General features: G+C 39.6%; 2 protein-coding genes across 4 annotated transcripts in view; one reads left to right on the top strand and one right to left on the bottom strand.

The window, feature by feature from the left end:
* LOC132911076 (putative polypeptide N-acetylgalactosaminyltransferase 9) overlaps window positions 1–9,750 on the bottom strand; it is a 297,826-nt gene extending 288,076 nt beyond the window's left edge. The window contains exon 1 of one of the 3 annotated variants that reach the window (XM_060967466.1): window positions 9,291–9,750. The gene's annotated coding sequence lies outside the window, so the exon portion shown is untranslated. The remainder of the gene's footprint in view (window positions 1–9,290) is intronic. The other 2 variants (XM_060967462.1, XM_060967465.1) reach the window with 2 other exon arrangements.
* Window positions 9,751–14,703: 4,953 nt separating this feature from the next.
* Window positions 14,704–17,868, top strand: LOC132911146 (uncharacterized). The gene is made up of 3 exons (XM_060967545.1): window positions 14,704–14,855; window positions 15,367–15,539; window positions 16,725–17,868. The coding sequence occupies exons 1-3, from the start codon at window positions 14,827–14,829 to the stop codon at window positions 17,588–17,590; spliced, it is 1,068 nt and encodes a 355-aa protein (XP_060823528.1). The 5' UTR covers window positions 14,704–14,826; the 3' UTR covers window positions 17,591–17,868.
* Window positions 17,869–25,626: the final 7,758 nt, after the last annotated feature.

Genomic DNA, 25,626 nt, shown 5'->3' with positions numbered 1-25,626 from the left:
TTTACGCTGCGATACGCGTGGTAGTAGCGGTTACACCAGCATTCACGATGAATCGAGATACTCGAGATTGAAATTTTTCCAACGCTATCCGCTGCTACCTTCTACGTTTCGTTCGACGCGCGCGCAAACATCCGGATAGCGATCGTGATATATCCGTAATTAGGATCTGTCGTTTGATCGATGCACCCTATTAAACCAATTTAAATACAATGCCTGGGACGCTCAGCTTTGCTTGCTGTAGATACCATTCTAATCAGATTGCCCTGGGTAGATCGAGTGGAGGGTGCGTTGGACGTTAAGTTCGATTATTTCTTCGGAGTTTAATTATTGGTTTGGAGTGGTTCTTTTCTGAAGAAAAGATGAGAAGGTAGAATACAGGTTCGTTTTGTTTTACTTGTTAACGGAAGACGCTCTGTGGTGGAACGTAAACGAGGCTGCTTGCTTCTTGAAAGAAAGTTACAAGTTTTGCTTGTTTGATTACGACGTTAGACTTTTTATCGTCGAAGCTACCGACTCAGAGTTTTCTAGTATAATGTACACGTACACTGAAGTAAAAGTAGTAAAATTCACTTTACTGCCGTAATATTCTACGATACACCGTGATACCTTACCAATTCTTGACCAAACGTGTTCGAACTCTGTTTTCTCTATCCCTTTAATAACGCTATAATTAAACCACACTTTGTGGAAAAATAGCCAAATGTCCGAACGTTTTTCGACTGGAGCGTATATCCGGACGAAACAGCGCCAGATATCCGATATACGAAAAAATATACAGCCATTTTGGGATTCGATCGCGCGATAAAAAGGACTGTTCGATCAGGAGGTGTGGGGAAACAGCGAATTACAGCTATCCGACCCGAAGCGGCCCCAACGTGCATAACACGCGTGCGTACACGCGTACAACGGTATACCGGCCGGTCATTTAAAATTTAAATGTTCCGCATCCCGACGCACTTTATGTCGGTATCACCGATGCTCTTTCCCAAGCTGGACGATGCCCATATTTTACATACCGCACACGAGAATCATTTCGCAGGAAAATCATGATATTCCTGTAAATATCGTTGCGTAAAAATAGCCGATAGTTTTCGAGAGTACGTTTTCCGTTTGAAATGGTGCCGTGTTATTCAACAACGCGAACAAATTGCTTTATCGCGGTACGATTAGTTCCGCTACTGTTCGAATTGGAATTTTCCCCAGAATTTTGGAATTGGGAGTTATACAACAGCGAGGTCTGCTTTTTTACTATTTTTCTACGGCTGTGGAATTTCGAATCTCTCCTGTTATCGTCTTTTTTCCGTAAACAATGGCTATAGATAGATCGTAGATAGCTTGAATTTACAACAGGCAAATATGGATTGTATATTTTTCTAAAGATGTAGAATTTTAAACGTCGACTGTAAATCTTAAGTTTTATCGTACAAGTACGGTATTTATTATATAATAATTGCGAATGAAGAATTATCGAGTCGTTCGAGAAAGTCTGACTTGTCATAGAGTCGATGCCGCTTAAATACGTCGAAGCAAATGAAAATCAATGAGAATATACAGGTACGTGAAATTCACATACAGGTTAAACCTACCTTTCTTTTATGAAAAAAAATACTTGAATAAGATAGAATTTGATAGATTTTAAAAACGATTATATTTTACAATGTATTGGACTGTATTATACGTTATAGAAGAACGTGGTAAAATTTTATGGTATACTATTACTCCGAGTCATCTGTTTTTGATACATCAGATAATGGAGGTCTCGAATAATAGGAGCTGGGATAATCGGGGAACCATAAAGTTGCAGCCCAGTTAAGTTAGACCTCGGCGTGCTTAAAGCCATGAACATTTCCCAACAAGACTATGAAATAATATCGGGCGCTGGAGCTTCTCTATAGATTACATAAATTAATCCACTCGACCGAATCGAAATTACTCGCTCCTATTCGCTACCTCTTCCACTCCTGTACAGAAACAAACTCTGAAAAGGGAGGAAGTCGAAGATACTAAAAACTACTAACAGAAAAAAGATTTATGGATAATTTAACTGCGTCTAAAGTAATAATGCGTTTAGGATTAAATATATAAATTCATTGGTCCGAATCGGAATTACTCGTTATTAACTATTTCCTGACTAACTATTTGCAATAATAAATAACTTGGAAAAAAAGAAGAAAAGAAAAAAAGGAAAGAAATCAGGAAAAATATTAAACCGTGCTGAAGCGAAATTGATCGACACATCTAACTGCGTCTAAAGATCACCTGATCTTGTATTTCCTCGGTCAATAATACGGAATTATGCAAACGAATAACATATATACACGGATTGAACCGGTCGTCAAGGTAAACCGGAACAAAATGAGGTCCAAGATAGAAGCAAGATTGCCACGACGAGAATCCTCAGCCGCGCTATCAGAACAAACTGCTACGAGCAGGTGGACACGTACCACGGTTAAGCTATATCGCGAGCGAGAATAGGAGGAAACGAGGTTGTTACACCTCGTACGAGGGAATCCGCTTTGAAATCTCGGCCGGTGTTCGTGGTATCCGGGCGCGTCGCTTAGAATTTTCGGCACGAGCTGGAAAAAATCCAAAGACGGAAACGACGTACGCCGTGAACGTACAAAAGGAGAGATCGGTCGTCTAGAACGACGAAGAAAGAAGAACAAGGAGAAAAGAGGGAATGGAGGGGAGAGAAGGCTAACGGGGAGATTGAAATGCACGGAATAAATTTCAGGCACCGAACGCGAACGTTGCAAAGAGATTTAATTAAAGATGCATTGCGCTTCATTTCTGAAGTTGAATGGAGCCCGTCGTCAGCTCGAACCTGCCCTCCTCTCCTTGATTACATCCACCCATCGACATCCGCATCGCGTTCACTTTTTATCCGGCCAAACAAACCGACCAAATTCGCACATCCCTGCTCAAACGTTAATTGAACTTTTCCTGATACCTCGTTTACCGCTAACCTCTCCGCGAAATTATTTTATCGTGTATCATTACCTGTAATTACGAGATCAGAGAATTTTCCGTAGCCAAGGTCGAGGAATATTTTTTCTGACGGCATATTGTACGAACGAATGGTTCGATCGAAAAGCTGAGAATGTTGCTGTCCGTTATTGACGTAAATTTGTCCGTGGATGATTTATAGAGCCATGAGCAAAATCTCATATTGCAGTTTAATATAGTCTTGACACATATGGAATTCGTTAAATATTAACTGTGCTGCATGTAAACAGGACAAGTTGTTGGAGTTACTGCAGGTACTTTCCAAGGGTTGGGAGCAAAATTACTCGATGTTTGTGTGACTCTTTCGTACAAATTTACCGAGCGACGTAACTCCTTGAAAATATCACAGAGATGATGAGAAAAGTAGGTTTAACTTTCGTCTGGTTAAAACGTATCTCCGGTTCGGAAGCAAATGGATCCCTACGCGTCGTTAAGTAGACATTAATCTACAAATTCGAAGGGTGAATCCTTCACCGTACTCTTGAACTTTCCATCTTTAAATTTAACGGCATTTAACTACACTGATCTGATAATACGAATAAACGAACGAGCCGATAATAATCGTATATTCAAATGGAATAAAGATCGCGCGAAATAATCAAAGTTCAGCGGCGTTAAATAGAAATCGCATCACGAATTAAGCTATCAGGCAATCCATCAACGAGCAATACGGTTTAAAAATACATACATAATTCGATAACCGTGGTTGAGCGCATCTATCATCGCGTTAAATGCGCCAGCTTTCAACGCGAATATTCGCGATTCTTTTAACCCCGCGAGCACCAGCCAAGTCCACTTGAATTAATTAAACGGTCGCACGAACCATTTCAGTGCACCAAAGGAAGAAAGCGCATGCTGCGGTGGGCGGAAATTATTCGATCGTGTTATTTTTTATCGCGAACCAAATATGTCCATCGTCGATATATTTTTTTATTTTGCGAAACGCATAACGAATGTTTGTTCTCCGCGTACGGCGCGCAACATGCAACGCGGTGAAAAAATATTTCGCCGAGCTAGGAGGAATCGCTATCGTTGGTGCGGATCATGCCACTCGGCGCTGTTCGATAAAATCATCGCCGAATTTAAATTGTATATTTATCGAAAATATACGTACGCGCCGTCAATTAAAACAATCCGTGTATCGATAAAAACACGACCCGTTGTCTCAAAAGGACAAATTGAAGTAAAAATACGGACTAGTTTGAACGATAAGGAAGAGATCGATGTGTTTACGCTATGCGTTTGATATATCCCGATACAAAAACTTTTAATACACCGGATCGGATTTGGTATTACTCATAACTTACTCGTAACACGTTCATCCGCCAAAGAGATATTTATACGAATTCATAAAAAGCGTGTACACAATCTACATTGGATATTTCATATATTTTATATTACAAAGTACAATACGTATATACCTATACAAAGAATTATAACCTGTCTCGTATAGATTTAAACCTATTTAAAATTATATTTTTTTCAAATGCTTCTACAAGATATTCGAAATTTTTGGATCAAATTTCAACCTATTTACAATGCACTTGATCATACCGCTATCGAGCAATTTTCGCTGCTTTATCTCTCGATTTGTAAATAAAAAAAAGCATCCTTTACAATATTGAAACAACGAAAAATCACGTTCGAGAGATTCGCATGCAGGACCCTTTGCGATTTGAATTTAAAATTCTCGTCTCTACCATGCAAAACATGGTGAAACGGACGTATGATTTCGCACAGTACCCGTCCTATCGGCCACTCTGAAAAAGTTTCAGTTAAAAAGGGAAGATTTTGTATGCCGACGGGAAGCTTGATTTTCGATATTGCACGACACAGTGACTGGCTGGAACCAACCGATAAACCCGGTAGGCAGATTTATTGCCGTCTAAATACGCTCAGCCGGATAAGAAATAAGTGCCGCAATAACGCACGTTACGTCTGCTCGCCATTAATGCGCCGGGAACGCCGGCAGCATTCCAAACGACTGCGGTCAACGAGTATCTGTTCTTTCTTGCCCCTCTGATATTGCGGTATACAGGTATTCCGTGTGTGCTTCGACGTTCGTAGGTCATGAACACGTTGCAAGAGCAAAGTGTTGGAAAGGAGATCTCCGTGCACGTGCTTAGAGTTCGTGATCGCTCTGGAAAATCTTGACGTTTCATTTTTTGGTTCGATAACACCCTAAGAGTAAACTAATATTCCATTCCATAACGTTATAAGTCTTTCACGGTTTAATACAACGAGGAATGCGGAACATACGAATTAACCTATCATTGGTAAAAGAGGAATTCACCGAACCCTAGATATTTTCACTTCTGTAGTAATTTAGAAAATTTAAGATCGACAACTGCTAATCAATGTGTATGTATATATAGGTTAACTAATTTTTAAGCAAACGATCAGCATAACCCATGATATTATCAATTTTTATTTCTCTTTATCGCTTGTATCTGACACGAATGATGTTACCGCAAAAAATATAGTTTTATATTATCCGCGTGCAAACCGCTGCGTTTCGAACATTTATCTACGACTGCAACATATTAATCCGAATACACTTTCTGTAACCGATCTGTTTCAACCCGAAAATATATACGGCGATCCATTTCGTATCAGCTTTCGAAACTGAACACACAATACATGATTGTGGATGATTTACTGATCAAAGACCACAGATTTTACATTGGCGAAACACTTGTTGCTAAAATCACAAGCCTGAAAAACGTCGACCCGCGTTTGCGAGTGCATGCGTCGATTTCAGATTTTGCAATTAAAAATGACGAATGCTAGCGGGAAATAAATATTACTTTGCTTTTATCGGTATCAAAAAAGACGAGACGATAACTACATCGACCGGAGATAAGAGGACAAAATAATTTAATCGCAACAAAGAATTAAAGCTCCCGACAATAATTTTTGTCTGATATGCTTGAAATTGAAAATGAAACGTTGCGCGAATTTCGTATGTACAGTGTATCGTGTGCGCAACACAACTACACGGTGAGCGCAACACAACTATACGGTGTGCGTAGTAATTATCCAAGTTATGCTTGTTATTTCTTGTGTATCTCGTGGTAAACAACGAGGACCATCAATCACAAACTATGAATTAATAATCGTCTAAATGGAGTGGAAGCAATCTGCGGCTCTCGCCTCGTTACAACTTTAATAAAATATAGAACGCATTAACGAATCAATCTTATCGCCACGTTATGTCTCATATCGTCCAATTACGTGTTTTTTAACGGATAAGTCACCACAGTTGCGCTAGTCTATGCGCCATGATAACGATTAATAGGTATCAGACGATAAACAAAATACAAGGTTACAAAGTAGCTTTGCATTTCCCTATGCAAAATTAATTATTCGTCATACGGTACAAGTTTAGATTGGACGCGCGTATCCATACTTTAAAGTCGAAATCTTCGTTTAATGGAAGTCGCGTGTGAATTTATAAATCCTGCGATTTATCAAACGTTTACTCTGCCATATTAAGGCCAATTTGCAATTCTTTTCGGTCAGTTTACAGTCCAAAATTGTTTTTCAACATCGTGCTGATGAAAGAAAATTTAAATATAATTAATATCCTTTCATCGTTTCTTTCTTCAACTAGAACCTGCAATTTTATGTATGAAGTACGTACATTATACGAAGACTCGCGCTATAAAACACGCGGAATAAATGTAAAAATGAAAGAAAGTGTAGAACACATGTAATTACTATGTCACACATATAATTACAATCTAGTTGCCTGCTGTGACACGAGAAGTATGACCGATTAACAGGCGATGTTCTCTAATTGTAGGATACATGAATCAAACAAACTATAATATCGATAACAATATGTATACGTGCATGGACGTCGTGTACACGTATACGCACCGATACGAATTTCACGTGCACGTAATCGCAACTACGATCGGTACGTTGCGTAGTATGGACGGTTCGTTCATAATTTTCCGTTGAAATGGAGCAGCCAAGTACTAGGAAACGTAATACCACGCTTGTGCTTTCTGGCACGAGTTACTATCTTTTAGTGGATTAGCGTTTAATCATTGAATCGAACGTACCTAAAGTTTTATACGGGGGAACCTTCATTACGGCAACTCATATTATTCGGGCTATACTTGCCGGTAAGAGCATTCTGTTATCCGAACATTCCATTATTCGAGCATTTCTTTATCCACGATGCCCCCGATGGCCCCGACTCTTTCTCTCTGCTTTTGCTTTTTCAGCCAGAAACGCTTCATGCACGGTTGATCGTAATACGATGATAGTAAAATATAATGAAGCTTATGTGCATAATTTGGTATATAGAATTAACGTAATACCCGTATTACGAAAAGGCTGGACGTTAATTAAAGAGATGTTAAACGTGAAATAATCGAGAAATTTTAATGTAACGTAATACATATTTAAAATATCGATACCCCGTAGATTCAAATATTTTGCGCCGATTCTTGTATTTCTATCGCAATAAAATTCCCAAATTTCTTATAGCTGATCCCAGCTTCAAATGATATTTGCTGGGTGATTTTTGCGATTACCATTTATGAGAAAATGATTAAAAGCACATTTATTAGCTCCAAATCAACAGCAGGATTTTTCCTGTCGATCGCGAACGAAACGTCGTTCTGCATTAAACGTTTTCACCGCCACCAAGGTCGTCGACAATGTTTATTTACCAACAACCGCTTCATAGACTTTGTACGATAATTATTATGCTGATCGCTATACGTTATCGTTGATCGTGTAGCTTGATGCAAATGTTTATTTCCGTGCATAGAAAAATAAAGAAATACAACAATTATCGGCGAAAGACAGAATCGGTAAAATGATCGTGGGTAATTCGAAGGTTAAAGGTAACCGCAGAATTCCGTCGTAAATATCAAAAATTATTTGATATCATAGTTACGAGCTACAAAACCGAGCAACGGGGAACATCTCGGAAGAGAAAGAAACAGCCGCGCAAACACGGGTTCGACAATTCGCAGACACGAAGGGAGCACACGCGTCTCGTACGATTTCCGATCACGTTTGCGACTTGACGCGAAATGAATTCAAATCGTCGTGCAAATAACACGGGCGGACGCGCTGGAATAGCGTTATATCGATAGACGAGGAGGAGTCGATAGACAGCCGATGGTGGACGCGTCATAAAGCGGCTACGAAATCGCGATTACCTCGGGAGATACGTAGTCGTTTTTAACCCCCCCCCTCCCCCTCCTTATCCGAATCGCGTATTAGCAAGTCAGAAATCTCGAAACGTTCGAAACGCGAGAGCTCGTGGAAATTTTGCGAAACGGGAAAGATCGATCGAATGTATTTAAAATGCTAAACGAATCTCTCTACGCGGATATCAATAGCGGAGAGCGAGGAGTGGCCACGACTCCGAATGCTCGTTACCGGAAACGAGAGGCCGTGTAATCACCGGCTGTTCGGACGGTACCCCACCATCTTTTATTTCCAGATAGCCAGGGCAATGTTTTCGTTCGCGTTTCGCAACCAATTGGAATTTCCACAGCCGTTATCCACCTAATAATCACGAACAACGTCAATGACGCCACGCGCTCTTGCCGGGTCAGGGATCAAAGCGAAAGCCACTATAAATCGATTTTTCGCCAAACTACTTCCCACCGGTATTTCAACGGTAAATTCAAAAGAATGCCGATGCATAATGCGGACAGGCGCGCGTCAAACCCTAAGTGCACGTTCGCTTATGTAAATGTAGGTCATGCGTAGCGTGTGCCTTCTTATCCGAGTGGTAACTGGGTTATTCGGTACTACGAACAACAGGGTAGTTCGTTCGCGGACTGCTGAAGCGGGTGGATTTTAATCGAACGAAACCGAGAACCGTGTTGCTCGTCCGGTTTCGGAGGAAACTTCAATTCAGTCGATTAAACCATAACCTTGGTTGAAGGATACCGTGTTGCGCGTTTCTCCGATACGCCACCAGCGTGTTTCTATTTTCTTTTTTCAACCGCGTCCTTTTTTTTCGACAGGGTTCCCGCTACGCAAACGAATACTTGATCGAACTTTTGTACGTCTACTCTACTACTCGCGAATGAATAAACAAGCTCAGTTACGATTACACATCGTCATGTATTTACACATGTACGCGTATAAACAGTATGTCGCATATACGCACGCATGTACAACGCACGTAGGCGAAGAGTTCATGAGACTTTTCAAGGCGGGAATTTAAAGCGAAACACGTTTTCGACACGCGAGCTGGTAACGAGAAACGTCGCAACACGCGACAATAACGAGAATAATCGACTTACCTAGGAGTTAACCGGCCAGGGGGGAACGTCCTCGCGGCAATCTCGACGGCTACGCTTCCGCCGTCGCATCCACACACTTCTGCACACTGGACACACGCGAGCGGAAACGCAGTTGCCGAACGGGCACGACACGAATCAACGCACAACGGGGGGATCTCGAGAACTCGATGGTTCGTCAGCGCGACACACGCGGCAAAATTCGAAGGAAGAAACGCGATGTCGAGACTCTCGATTGACTTGAAAATCCGATATGTTATGTTACTTTGTGCGGCGAGCGTGGCTTGACAGGTGACAAGTTCGCGTCGCGAGGCAAGAACGAACGTACGACGGAACCTCGCGATACCCTCGATACTCGCACGCCGAGAGACCGGCTTCGACTGTCGAGCGACGCTTCACTGGCCTCACCGAGGCCTCCTAGCCGCCGCTGCTGTCAACGACACGCGGACTCCGCACCCTCTCTCGTCCCTCCGCGCGGCTCTTCCATCGGGCCACAACTACGCTATCTCTCTACTTCGACCGGCGTATCCCCACTCGGCGTCGCGACGCCACCGACCATTTACGAACCCTCGCGAGCGTCGCCGAGCAATGCAGCGCGCAAACGCCCGCCGATTATTGGCGCGCCGAATGAATTCGTACGCGATTTAAACTTTGCACTTTATTGCTTACCATCTGGTTTCAATACAGGTTGTTATGTTTGGAAGCAGAAACGATGATATTCAAGATGTGTTTGAAAAAAAAGTGTGGTTTTACTATCTTTTTACTAAAAAAAAAATGACAAAAGACACCTTATCTCAAAGTCGGTAAATATTTATCGTGACTGAATTTGACGATATAAAATTCTATTTACAAACATTTCTCACTTTCGTACAATTACAAAAATTTGATACCATGAAAACGAAACATAGAACCTGATAAAGCGAGGCTATATTAAAAAATGAGAGTCCGTGCAAATATTCTTCGTAACGACCGTGTATGTATTTTAAAAAATTTTCCGTGAAATCTATTTTTTTTTTTTTTTAGTATCAATTAAGTATGTATTTGCAAAGGCAGAAACATTTTAATCTGCAACTCATAAACTTATAAAATCAATGTCACACTCCAATGCCACATGATATCTAAAAGCGGAAAATCTGCAAATATTTCAATCCCTCTGCGTGTGTCTCCAATCCCGGGTGTAGTAGATCAGATTTAATCATCAAAATCTCGCTGACAGTTTGCTCCCCTCCAGCGTGCATGCGAAATGAGCAGAATTACGTAATGCCTGACCTTGTTTCTTCGACCAGAAGCTCTTCCGCGCTGCCATGGCTGCTATTAATCTTCCCGATAAACCAATTACCGTCGCGAAAACCGGTTCAACTGTAAGCCGCTTAAATATGTACACGTTCATACGTGGCGTTCGCCCCCGGAAGAGCTTTCGAAATTTTATTAACGCTTCCTACTTCACACAACGAGATTAACGCGATTCTCATCGAATGAAAATCGTATTCAACCACTTCACATCCGTACGAAATATCTCGCTACATCGATCGTACGACGTTATTTAGAATAAAATTTGATTTCACGTGATTGCTGCATATTTCAAATACCGCATATAGTAAAAGGTTTGATAGTAAAGGGTTAATGTAAAAACACGCGAGAAGCGTTGCACATACCTGACGATGTTACGTCGCGAAATATAGTCTCGCCTAGCACACGGGCGCGAAACGGTTAATCTTGCGATTTCCCGATAGTTGCACGTTGGTAGCGCGCAACGATGGAAAAAGGTGAAAAGGGAAACGAAGAATAAGAAGAAGATGGGCTGTCGAGTGTCCCGGGGCGGTTAGCCAGCCGCGTAACCGTGACGAAAGAAATCGAGCCATTACGAGCGAGCCGTTCCGCAGATTTAAATTCTAATTCGAGGTCGGTAATGGTAGGGCTCGGTTAAGTTTGCCAGGCGAGGTGAACTAATGCCTCCGCCAGCGCGAAGCCCCCGAAGGAATTTGTAAATTCGACGCTGGAAGTTTTAATCGTCCATCAGGGAAGAAACGAGGAGCACGAACTTTTCGCATAATAATTCTTTCCTACCCTTCCCGTGGTAGGTACCTTTCCCGCTTCCGTCAACTCTTGCACTGGGGCCCTTACAACCTAAGGAAAACGAACAGGAACGACCTGCGTACGCGAATGAATATTCCTTCGCCCAACTCCACGGGCCTCGATGAAATAATCTTGGAAAGTATTCCCATTCTTTTTCTCTTTTTCTTTTCTTTTTTTTTTTCAGAATTCTTTTCTCAATCGCGACTGAGAAGCATTACCGCAATTTTCGGGTTTACCTGAAGAAAAATGACGATGGTGTGAATATTAACTCGGTTATCGTAACGGCAACGATAAATTCCATTGTCTGTTAAGCAATCACACATTTGTGAATTTCCATTTGTGAAAAAAAGAGAGCCATAAAAAGGTTCAATTTCTTAAAAGTGAAATATTGAACTTAGTATTTGAGATAAGATTCGTCCGATTTCTCTTCGTCGGTGGGAAGGAATGTCTGCGACTCTCTGAAGGATCTACGATAAAATTTTCAACCGATTCGTGAGTTGTATAATTCTACGGACTAAATCTTTGAAGGCCGCATGATGCAATTAATAAGTTATGTAACGATTCCATATGCAGGATCTTTCGAAAAGCAGTAAAAGATTTTGTAGGGCAACCCCAAGGGTCCGAAACAACTCTCGAAGTGCTGCAGGCATGGTTAGGTATATTCCTAGGAGATATGAGGTGATTTTAATTCTAAAATATGGCCGAGAAGGTACCATTACGTTCTATTACAGACAACAACTTCATCGTTTAATATTCTTCTATCAAAAACTGCATATCTCTTCTAACATCTTCGTACCTTCTGAGCACTTTTTCAATTTTTACATAATTTATCATCTACGATCTTTTATTTATTATTTGCACGAAGGGGAAATTTGTTCTGAAACTACCAAACATTACTACCAAGCTATACTCCACTCGCTATAATGATAGAAAAGAAAAATAGAATCACTTGCTTTTTTATTCTAATAAAACGGACAAGGTGCATAAGCTATATAAAAAGTATGGATAAACTATCACGTTCTGGATTTTAACAGGTCGGTAAAAATCCAATGGAATTATACGGGCAAAGAAGCGTAAAACGAGGAATAAATAACTACGCAATAGTGATATCGACCGTCTTCCGAACCAGGTAAATTCTGCAAGCTATAGATACATAGCTGCATGCTGCCAGGTACTCTAAGCACACCTGGGAAATCAGACGTTTCTCGCTGGCCACTTGATAAACGTTAGGAAAGGTCTACGGAATAATTACGTTACATCGACGGCTCGGGGAAAAAGTTGCCGCTATTGCAAAACCAGAAGAAGATTCTTCGAATTGCTTGTATCTTAATCACTGGTGGCTTACTGTCCTCATTTTCCAATCTATCTCGCACGATTATTGCAAGAATAAAAATTAGCAAAAAGAAACAATTGACATGGATAAATGCTTTCTTCGCGAGTTTATCTTTAAGAAATAACATAATTTCAAACTCAACCCGATATAATCGAGAAAAGTGGCGTTGACCATTTCCAAACCTAAATAAACAGAAATAAAACGAGACTGGGGAAATAAATCCTGCCAATTTATATCAGTTTTTAATCGATCGAACGATATTGAAACGAATCTTCAATAATTTGAAAATAATGTAAAAATTACGTCTAAAGATAATGTATAACATTCACGATCGTCGTTTAAACTTGGCAAGAGATCTGCGATTCCGTACGGCAACGCAAGCCTACGTTGTACCTAGAAAGGCTGCTACGGGGTCTAGTTTTTACGAGGAGGATACATCTTCGCGACTTGTATTGCATCTTCGTGAAGTATTTGACTCCCGAGGTCGTGGGTTCAGTGGCCGGTTGCAGGATTCTCTTGGCCAGAACTATTTCTCTCAAGATCGAGCGGTTTACTTTTTACGAGTGGCTTAGCTACAACCTGCGATGTACAACCTGTGATATAGTTGTCCAGGTACTGCTTACTCCTAACCCTGGATCTCTGCCTTGTTCGACTTGTTACTTTATGGGTCGCTGTCTCGTTGCGCTCTAATCGCGAAAATTTGCATCGTTGTCCGAGCTGATTTCACGTACCACAAGTTTGTTCACACTTTCAAGAATGTTTACCCATCTACTTGTGCACATATCGATTTTTCAACCTGCGTTAAACGATGCGTTAAATTCTCTTTTTGTCCGTCTTTCCAAAACTGGAATGTTTCAACTTTCTACGTTTCACTGCAGTTGCTATATCGACGTTGTTGATATAAAAATTATTTTTTGTATTATCCCTACAGATAAAAAATGGAAATGGAAAAAACCCTACTGCATATATATGACTAAATTTTTCAAACATCGACAATCTTTTTAATTTTAGAATGTTTCGTTAAAAGCGCGTTTACTGGAGTTACAGGTCGGTCGTATCATAAAAATGTTCGCATGCAAAATATCAAAAAGCTAGTCATAAAATTTCCATATTTTGAATTTTGGCTGAAAGCAGAGCAGAAAATTAAATTACGGTAGCAACTTTATTTGAACAATTTTTTACGAATGAGATTAGCAATTTTATCTTAAGATAATATCAGAGAAGTAGAATATTCTTCAAACATCTGAACTTAAACTCGTATGTACAGGGAATAGTTTCTAAATTTTAAACTGTTCACGAGAACTATGCCTTAAAGGATAGTAAAAGCAAATTGAATTCATTTGCGATTCCTAAAAAGCAGACAAACTATTCGTAAGCGCGTTATAGAAACTGGAGACCATTACGCACGTCTACAATTAACGTTGATTATTATTCGAGCGTCGCGCTGTCCTATCGAAATTCGTTCTGTGCAGCTTCTTAACCGATAGCTACCACTTAAAATGCATAGCGTCTCCTGACCGAACGACACTGAAAGTGTTTCGGCAATGTACATTACCGATACATCGAAAATTCAGTGTTATCGAAATGCAAATAGAAATTTCCTGCTGCGTTTCTTCCGTAAGCAAATTTCTATCGTTCGCGTATCTCGCGTTTCTATCTGTTCCAACGAATTAAAAAGTCTTGCGACCAAAATGATTTCAAAACTTCAACCGATTAATATAAATTATTAATATTTTCCGTGTAGATTGTAAAAGATATGTATTTGAAGAATTTCTCGTGGATTAAAAAAGTCATCGCAAAGATTGACAAGGATAATCGTAAAAAGATCAACAACGATCCAGACAGTTTTTGCTACTATTTCAGTTAGCTTGGTAACAAAAAACTGTCGATAATTTTAGATTGGTCCAAGACGAAACAAACCACGAGGAACAGCGGGGAAGAGAGGAGAGAGATACCGCCTTTTGACCGTGAGTTCGGCATCGATACTGTCAAACGATCCTTCCCTTTGAACTTTCTTAGCACCGCTTCAGTTCGTCATTGGCACGTTCGCGAAGAGCATCGTTCGGATTTCGAGTGGCAGTAGTATAACACACATCCGTGACTTCTCTGCGTCTTTTTCAAGTTTTTACAATGAAAATATCCGAAACGGTCAACAACGTGTAAGAATTGTTATCATCCTCTTTTTATTTTATGTTAATTCATGATCATTTCGCCAATTTGATCGAAACTACCGTCTGCTTATTCGAATAGAGTTCGCGTTATCGAGTCGATTAATAGAAATCTGCTTGCAGAGTTCCTTTTGCTACATTTGGTGTTTGTTACTGCGAATGTTACGATCGGTAAACAATCGGTTACGTATTTCGATTGCACATATATTTTCCGTCGTGTGATCTAAGATAACAGAGTCGATGAATTTTAATGAAAAGGAAAGTTTCCACAATTTGTAAGAGATATTGGCACACGTGTTCGCATAATTTACGGCAGTCTATTCGAAAGTAAAGATAATTCTACGTGTCCTTGATTTTACCCGAACTCACAAATTCGGTTATTATTCCGATCATCGATCCTGCCCGCTTTACATAATTTCCGTATCACGAAATTATATTGCCGTGAAGTTCTCGCACTTTCTATCTGGAAATATTACACGTGATAACTAATATACGATTGTAGTTACCAGAAGGAGGGCAAAGCTCCTGCACTAAGAGAACGAAAAACACGAAAAAAGGAAAGACAGCGGACGATATATACTTGCAACTATTGCAAATACGAGAGTAGTCGATACTATAACATGCAACGTCACAAAGAAAGGATCCATTCAAGGAAAACGTTAAACGTTTGTTGCGGTAACTATACACTCTCCAAAAAATTTTCCTAATCTAACAAAAACTAATCTCAGACAAAAACTTTGTTCGACGAGTGTACGTGTTAAACAAAACCTTTGTTTCAGTGCGTTTCGCGTCTATACTCATCGTCTTTTGTATTTATTTACATGACCTAAGTTCATGAGAGATTTCTAAAACTAAATTCCGCAGTTAACTGGTTAATACGTATGAATAGAAAACAGCCGCTAACTTCTTGAAAGATAATTAAGCGTTTCTTCGGTTTATTTATTATCTGCTAATCGTTAAAAAAAAATTCTACTATACGTATCGTCGGATATCAGCATCGGTGATGTCACTGTACTCTTCTATAAGAGCGTTTTATTTATTTAATACTTTGGTTTGCATACATTGTTATTAGACAAAATAGCAAAAGTATCAAGCAGAAGATACACGATAAGCACGCCAGAAGATCGGCAGAACAGATCGTTTAATAAATACGTGAACTCTATCTAATATGTCCGAGATCGACTCGATTATACGCAACGCCCTAAATAAACCGAACGATCCTCCGCGTCGGAGTTAGTGTTATCGCATTCTTGGTTGTTCGTCCGATAAAACCGCTATCCTTTAACTTCTGCTTCTAGGGCACTCGCCAATAAGAATATCAATGTGTTCTGGTGTCAATTTCCGCATATGATTTCACTGCGGTAGACCAATTCGCTGTGACCTCACACAACGTGCTCCAACAAGTTATCTCCCAAAATGAAACTCTTTAGATTCATTTTTAGATTTAAAGACGTTACCTTGTGACGTGTAAAATCTGTTTTCGTATCTGTTTCGCCTCTATGCTTTGATCCTCGCACTCATTGTCAGGGAACGTTTTAACATACGTTTCTATCCACGGAATTGTTAACTAGATGAGAGTCATTAGCGAAATTTGACAAATCGCGAGTTAAAAGCTACCGGTATTAGTAAATTCTCTTGGAAATTGTAACAGCAACAAGTTAGGTAATAAACCAGCTATAGCTTCATAAATAATCGATTCGTCGAGTCATTAATCATCATTGATATTATTAATCGGTAAATTATTGCGTAAGAGAGCCGAGATGATCGAACTCTGCTCGTATATCGTATCAACTTATCGACTCTAGCCGTGCGAAACACGATCGTTTCCAAAACTAAAGAAAATCGTTCTTCTTCTTGCAGGTAAGAGTTTCTTCACCAAAGGTGATTATTATGTTCATTGCGAGCAATATCATCCTTCGAAGAGGCCCCACGCGATCATCTCGAGAACCAAGTACAAAATTATCAACGGACTGTTACCGATCTATTGTCGAAAAGGTCTTGCACCGAAGCATAAGAAGCATGTTGACACATCGTGCGACAGGCAATTGAGACCGAGCAGAATTTGCGTGAAGGATCGGATGCAGACGAAAGTCAGCTTGGAGTATTCAGTGAGCTGCAACGAGTTCGACATAGAGAACATACCTCTGATAAGTTTTCTCACCGATCATCGATTAAAATCTCTTTTGAAGCAATTGTCCTCCTCTTCGAAACAGCCAGGCAAAGTGAACGAGATAGCAAACGAGAAACCAAAGGAGCAGGACAAGAAGCAAACTGTAAAGATCGCTATCTCGTCGCAGCAAAATATCGAAAAAACGGAGTGCACGAACGGTGTGGACAATGTTCGAACGAAAGTTTCCGGTTCGTCTGTTTCCTCGTTTTCGCTCGAATTGCCGACGAAGAAGCTTATTTTGCACCGGTTCAGATCGAGCGTGCACGAATTCGATACTCCTTTGTGGGATCAAAACGATAATACCGACCGCAATCAAACAAATTTAGCGAAGGAAATTGTTCCGGGTAAAATTAAGCGACAAAGGAGGACGAAGAAATGTAAGCACGTCACGGACAACACGAATAAAGAGAATATATCAAAGTTTGCGTTCAGTATGGAGAAAAAGTTAAATATAAAATTGGACAGTGGAATCACGGTCCCTATGACAACTCAAACGCATCGAAACTTTTTGGAAGCCATCGATTTTGATAAATTTAAAATATTTGGAAATCTGTGAATACAAAAATCCTCGGAGTAAGAATTATTTATTTTTTGATACCAAAGATGATTAGATAGAGCTAATGCTCGAGTAAGTGTGATATAGTTACATTTAATAAGCGATAATAATTTATAACGAAAAAAGAAAGAAATAATAGAAATTTTTAGGTTTTTATATTTGCGATTAGGAATAACACGCGTGTTTTTCCGATAAACGCGTGTCTTTCGAATCGATCCTATTCCGACTGTCGCAATTTTGTGGTTGTTATTTTAATAAAGTGCACTCTAAGACTGAAATTATGCAGCGGAATGCTTGTCTTGCATAAACCCACACCTGGTTCTCCCTCGTCTTCGAACGTTTTGCCTCTAGGAGAGTACGTCACTTACTCAACGCGTCAGCATTTTGTTTAATACCGCCCATTTTAAACTCTTTATACCTAGCGAGCAAACGAAGCTTCGAAACTGCCCTTTGAACGCTCTCCCGGAAAAATGTTTCATCGTCGAGCTCGTAATTCAGATTCATTTGTATGGTGCGTTTCATTTCTGCGGTGTAATTTAGGAATTCAGTACACGCAGTGACCTAAAATTTCCTGCCTAAGGACGTGCATTCGATGGAAAAAATTAAACACGCAGGGTGACGATGTCGAGTATCAAAATATTTCAGAAAGATTTTATAAGAAACACGAAACACGCGAATAAACGTAAAACAAAAGATTAGTTTACAGAAAATGCGAAAATTAATCATCGTTTTTCATTTTTCAAATCGAAAATATAACTTTTTTCTTTAGAAACAAACAAAACTCCAGTTAAAAAAGACTAACGATATTATAACTCTCACTCGAATCGATTTTCGATCCTTTCAGAAACTGTTTCTCTTAACTCTCACATCTTTTCACAACTCCTACACTTATCCTCTCTGTCTTGAATCATTCTGCACTCTCAAAAATCTCACACGTGAAACATACGTTCGTGTCATGTTCTCCATATATCTTCGGATGGTACGATGCATGTCAAATCTACATTCTCCAAATCGTTCCTCCTGCATAACTCACGCGAAACCACAGAGAGACGCGAGATTCCTCGCACACAAGTTATTGCTTAACTATTCGAATACGAAATATTTAATAAGAGTACATATATATATTTATTTATATTAAATCTCTTCTCTATAAATTTGAAGGTTCTTACCGAGCAATTGGCGAGTGTTTTAAATACAGTGTGTTCACACGCTATTACTAACGCATCTTTCTCGTAAACGACGAGTATGAGGTGAGAATGAGAAAGGAAAAAGACGAATGCCTCAAAGTGAAGTACATATTCAGGATAATATTTTTTTCGTAAATGTAAAAATTCATGCGCATTCTGCAATGCAAAATGGAAAGAATACTGTATGATGTGAAAAATATGGAAAGATGCAACGCTGTACTCTTGTATTTATGTTTTCTTCGTTTTACGTCTCATAAATTCCACGAAATTAAAGTTAAAATATCTTTATCGCGACTATGTAATTCGCTTTGAGCGAATTATTATTTTTTTTCTCTCTCTCTCTTGATTTTTCCTCATACTTATCGTTTACGACAAAACCACTGACTAGTAAGAGCATGAATACCCTGTATAAATACTTGAGGCTTTCCAGATTTAAATACTCGAACAGCGATGTTCGAATCCGTGCGTTCGGGTCGCTATTCAAGACATGGCACGTGCTACGTATTTACACTCTTTCATAGCTCGACCCTATCCGTTATTTGTTTACGTTAGAACGATACCGAAGTGAATGTAACTTGTATACAAAGTATATTTCTAATTGATATTCACATGACATTTAATCGGAGGTTTCGTCGTGTTTCTAAGACTGCATACGTAATCTCGAACGTTATGCACGCGATGTGCAAATTCAGAATAAACATTGTTTATCTATGTTTGTTCATTACTCTCCTATTATTGAGCATTAATATCGATAATATTATTACTAGAAAAACATAATGTTTTGTAAGTTTAGGTACGTGAACCAAGACAGACGTAGGGCGTGGTCTAGTGTTAAAGTTTGAATTAGTTTCTTTGAAACGAAAAAGATTATTAAAGAGTGTTCGTGGTAAACAAAACATTAAGGACCGCTACTCTATCTCTTGTCATTCTTACGAATTTTACTTCACATACCTTTTTACAAGATTACATAGAAGAAACCTGTTACGGTTATATTTGAGATATTGTCTGCACGGTAATAAAATTTCAAATAATTCTGAAACGAAATGAAATAAATGTAATTCTAAAATATAACTCTCAATAAAATTAAAGTTCGTCCGCTTGATTAAAACGTTATAATGGCAAAATGAACGAGGAAGTAATCCGTTGTCGGAGCATTGGCGACATGACGTGCTTTCGAATTTTCCGAAGTTCTGGAAATACATGTCCACAGGACTGGAGATAGTTTCATAAACAACATTTTCCAATGTTCTCGGATGCTGGTATCCAGAGCAGAACAAGCGTTTCGCGAATGTCAGTCAGATTTTCATTAGACTTTCCAGAGGAATTTCATGGGAAATCGGATTAACCAACTTTAATTTCAACGACAATACAAGAGATTTTAATTAATAGTAGCGATAGATACGACAGATCGAAAATTCGCTACCACCACATATCCAATTGTTCGTCCGCAAATCCCCTAGGGAGCCCGAACCTCGTTAATGATTTAAAATAACGAGAGGGGAAAAGATTAACATCGAAAAATTCGAATCTATCTGGAGCAAGTGTAAATAATTTCCTACATGTCAGAGTTTCACGCAAATGTGCAATTTATCCGATTACGTGATCGTTGATGCTCTTATTTATTCGTTTTCTCACTTTTTTCATCGCCATAGTTGAAGAAAGATGGATGTAGCTACTATGTTACGTAAAATTGTTATATGAAAATCTCGACAAGACAAAGAAACGAGATGAGATCAGGGGCGAATTGACCATCGGAGAGTTTGGGATCGTTCTACGTAGAATATAATTTAATGGCGGTGATCTCCCGGTAAAAATTTAAGTCCCAGTCTGACTCTGAACGAGTTTGCTATGTAAAATGAAATTTGACAAAGATACGACGCAATGTACGAAATCTAGACACATGGGAATCCGAATGAACTTGCTAATTATTTGGTTGTTGAGTATCTAACGAACCGTGACTACTCATTGTCCGGTTCGTTAACACCCCGACCTCACATACACCCCTGCTGTTGCTGGTACACGAATGGAACGAGATAATTGCTCGATCCAATTGCAACCTGAACGATACTCTATCTATACTCTGTTTGGAAAATAATGTCCTCGATAACCCGAATGTAATAACGCTTCCTTATTGGTTACAGAGTATATTAGCAAATGATTAAAATCTGTCTGTGATTTAATAACGTAATAATTAATTTGCATCCTATCCACTTTTTAAATCCATGTCGTTGGGATAATATATCGTCGGTGTCAGTTTTTGAAACGACTTTCAGTGCTACGTTTATTACTTAGTCTATTCTTCAAGTACGAAGATCGCTACACGACGAGTAGAAAAATCGACCATCTGTCTCTATTCATCCACGTACATTTATCCGGAGAGAGCTTTATCATTGCACGATAAAAGCACAGGTGAGAGTCTTTTGTTCGGCAAAAGATGAGTTTGGGCCGGCGCGGAAATTCCAAAAAATTGTTTCATCGAAGAGGATACTCTAATTTTAATGAAGCGGACGATCACGGTCGAAAAACGAGATAGTACTTGTGCGAAAGCGCGGCCGTTGCGACTTGATGTGGATATCCAAAGGGATATTACGAGCAAGGGAGCAACGTCGAGGAACCTAAACGAGTCTAAAGTACCCACTTCTCTCCTACTCACGCTCGTTTCACAACGCGAGCGTAACCGAGTGTTTTCCTCGATGCTTCTTGACCGAGTTTCTGATGGTTCGTTGTGGACACAGAGACACGTATACTCGTAGATCCCCCAAATACGACATGCTTTCACTGACAGAACTATCCCCCCGTGAAGCTAGTGTGTATTCGGCAACTTTGTGTTTCGTTTTGCTACTCGGCACGAAATTTATTTGCCGACTGGCGAGCTTCACTCGCGAGGATTCCAACCAGCTGGATTGTACGAATAGCTTGTAAATTTTTCATCGCTCTCTATCTCAGCACGCGAACGCTTGGTTGCGAGTCTCGTGATAGAAGTAATAAAAATACGATGCATCGATCAAAATTAATCGGTGTCAGAAAAAATTAACTTTCCACTGATAGTTATTTATAGAAGATATTGCTATAACGTCGGGTATACGTAGCATCAAATCGAAAAGGTTAAAACACATTGTCAATCGATTAAAATTGTTATTGAACGAACATTTCCAAGTAGATTCCAAGAAGATTCCAAAAAAATCAAGAAAATTTGATTTCTCCCTTCTTAATGCTATGCAATTCATAAATATCGCTGATCTAATTCTATTTTAGGGGAATAAGCGCGCATAGTGCTGTATTGTAGGAAAATTCGTGTACCACCGGCGCAACGCGGTTGAACGACGTATTCATCTCTAACGTAATTGTTACGGGACTCGTACTCCGATCTTTAGTTTAATCAGGTAATGCAGTTTACCGGATACCGAGGCAACCGATGCACCGTGGAATATTACTGACAGCCACCACCCAGCACGCTCTGGCGTGGGTGATGTATTATTAATTATGCCAACATGGAGCTATTAGACCAAGACAATAGCCCATAATCTCCATGTACTGAGGTAATAGCACATTCAGAAACGTACGAGGCGTTCTTCACCGAACAATGATACGTACCGTGCTCTATTCATCGAGTTCATCGAACAATCTTGGCTAAAGAATCTGTGGAATGTTTCTCTGATACCTCTGTCGATCTTTTCAATACTTTTTCCACGTATTAAATAAATAAGAATTTATCGTTGGTCAAATTTATCAATTAATTAATTAATCTGGCTGAACGAACGTTTCGTTGTCTACGATATATTACGTATTATTACGAATACAAAAACAGTAGATTGGTGTGTTTTGTGCTGGTGCATAAAATGCGATGCAACTTTCAACCGACGTTCACTGTATATTCATTCGGTAAAAATTACATGTTACATCGCAGACCGCGCTGTGTTGAAATACATCACCACGCAACATTGTTCTACTACGCACACTGATCTTTGTTCTTCGCCTGTGTCTAGTTAATCTTTCTTGAACCGACTACCCACATTTCTCTTGCAAATTACGTGGCTCTTTAATCGACTTTGATTGTCAGTTGAAACATCAGAAATTAATTCTAAGAATCTTCCGAATTATTTTCCAGGTATTTACAAAGACCAAAATTTTATATTTTCGTAATTTGCTGTTTCTATTTAGTTTCGAGCGATTCTATAGAGGCGTAAAGTAGTATAACTTTCCGAACGTAGATTCCCTCGTTTGCCTAAAGAATTCGACACACGTGGTCGATAAGTCTGGTCGCGAATTATCAAGACGACGTAATTTCTGACGGACTCTGAAGTGGCGCTTAGTTACAATTTCCAGACGATCGTTGCAGTCGGCTGCTGTAACGCTTTATCTCTTACCGTCTAACGAAGCTGCGGTCCGAGATTGCGGCACGTGGAACATCAGGAACTCGTTAGTGCGTGAAGCATCCAGGTATTCCGGAAACTAACTCCATTTACCAGCGGTACCACGAACCTCGGTGCAGATCAGAGAGGCCTGACCGAATTAGAACGTTTCGTCCCTTCGAAACGTAATTTACGTTTCCACTAGGACAGATTGATTTGCGGCGATTCCTACCGGTTGGTCGGCGAACCCGAGTCGAAAATAATCGCGACAACTCGACGAATCCTCACCGGTACTCGACGCTCTCTTCTTTTTCCTCGTTTTCGTTTCGAGAGCATCGATCGATCGACGACGACGAGCAGGACAAAAGTTTTCTTTCGAATTAGTTTGCATCGATTTAAATTGGCTTTTCGTCGATGAACGTAAAACGCGCAGTTCTCCGTTTGTTTTCTACAGATGTGCGAGTAAATATCGCCGTTATTTGTACGGAACTTTCGTTACAATCGTCCGAATTTACTCGTATGCGAAAAAAATAACTGAGCGCCCCTTCGTTTGCCAATTTTTAAATAAAATTCCGTCCGATTGTTCGTCATACGCGGAACGTTTTTTAAAATAAAACATAAATAGTAATAATCCCTCTCGATCCCGTTTAATCCCATCGTATTTAAGTTGTCCATTTTTAGATCGAACTGGGTCATTTTATATCACTGCCTTTGTACTTTCACGCTGTTACGAATAAAAAAATTCTTTAGAAAACGGATTTTGTATCAACTCGTCGGATTTTACTGACTGGTATTTCTGACTGGTATTATTTCGTGTCCCGATATTCCAACTCTTTGTTCCTTCCCTCTCACTTACAATTAGTCCGTGAATTCAGCAGGAACTTTCTTTCGTTCAACGATTCCAATGAAATGGCTGCACTCTGTTTCGAAGCACATTGTTGCACGCGGGCAAAAATTATGCAATGTGGTAGCGTCGGAAGCGCACTCGGAAGGGTCGCCGGAGAAAGAGGTGGGTAAAGAGGTGTGGTAATTATTATCATTGGAATTTATGGTGACATCGGGATTACCCTTTCTCCGTGTTCAGCGCCATGGAACTGCAAGAAACTATTATTACCCTCGCTCGTGTTTCTTGTTTTGCCGTACCCCTATCCCGAAGGACCTCGTCCTAGGTGAAAGTCATAAATCTCAGCCACCGCCCCGGCTACACCCACCCACTCATATCCGAGAAGCATTCTGTCCCGATAAAAAACCAGGAATCGAACGATACAAGTGCGCTCACCGCACGCTAAGAAAATTGAAATACATATTCGACGATGGCTCTAGATACGAATTCGCATCCTGTTGTCACCAAGGAAAAATGATACATCGGCGGACGTGGATAGCCATAAAGCGATCCAGGCTATAGTTTGATCGTAAGGTGAGAAACTCGGGACGCGTATATACTTACGACCCAATAAACTGCTTACTCATTGCTGACGAAATTGACCGGTGACTGTGAGTAATGGAATGCGGTATAACGGTTGTTGGAACTTTATAAAATAAATTTTTTAAGGAGAGGGTTGTTAATAGAATCGATGTTCAATCAGCCAACCGAAGATAGTATAGATGTGGCTTAATTATAAGTGGCCTATATCGTACGAGAAGAGGAAAATTGATACACGCAACTCGTTTAACAGAACTGTAGCTAAAGTTGAGTTTAAACATTGAGATTTCTTGCTATACGTATGTATCTATAAAAGCTGGGACATTCAGAAGAATATCCTCCAGGTAAATAGGGATATTATCGTACCTTGTATGTTTCGTTCTTGGAAAACATATATTTCTCCACTGAGCTCCTTGTATATAATATTTTTCATTCTTAAATCGCGCATTTGAGCAATATATTTCCAACGTTCATTATTTTATTACTCTACAACGTTATTAACACAGTAGCACAGATAAGCAAAAATAAAAGCTAGTACAAACAAAATCCAATTCCTCTGAATCAACGTTAATAGTAGCTAGCATGCATTTTTAAAAATTAAAAGCTAAAATTAAATTTTATACACAATTATTTCGATCTTTTGTGGATAGGCTTGCTTGTTTATTGAAATGTTTCACATTCAATTCAAAGGGAATAAATAATTTTGCATTTTAATCCGATTAAGAAGTATCATACGAGAAATTTCTACTGTCGGTGCTTTGACCGTCGTGTTAGTATTAATAATACGCGATAGGAGCTCTACCTTTAGACTAAAATATCTATTGCGACGAAGCTACGCATTATTAGCCAGGATTAACATCAGCTTTCGCTACAGTAGCTGATAAGGGATATTTGAGAGGATTCGTCGAATACAAAGCGAATATATAACGAACTCTAACATCAAAGAGAGTTTTGCCGCCAGAGAAAAAAGCTACGATACCTTTTAACGAATATTAGAATGAATAAAAGATAGTTTTAAGATAATACGTACTTGATAGATCGTACTAACAGCTACAGATCATCGAACGATTTCAT

The sequence above is a fragment of the Bombus pascuorum genome, chromosome 10, assembly GCF_905332965.1.
Source record: "Bombus pascuorum chromosome 10, iyBomPasc1.1, whole genome shotgun sequence".
Classification (NCBI taxonomy): domain Eukaryota; kingdom Metazoa; phylum Arthropoda; class Insecta; order Hymenoptera; family Apidae; genus Bombus; species Bombus pascuorum.
Note: the sequence above shows the minus strand (reverse complement) of the source record. Positions and strands in the feature narration are given on the sequence as shown.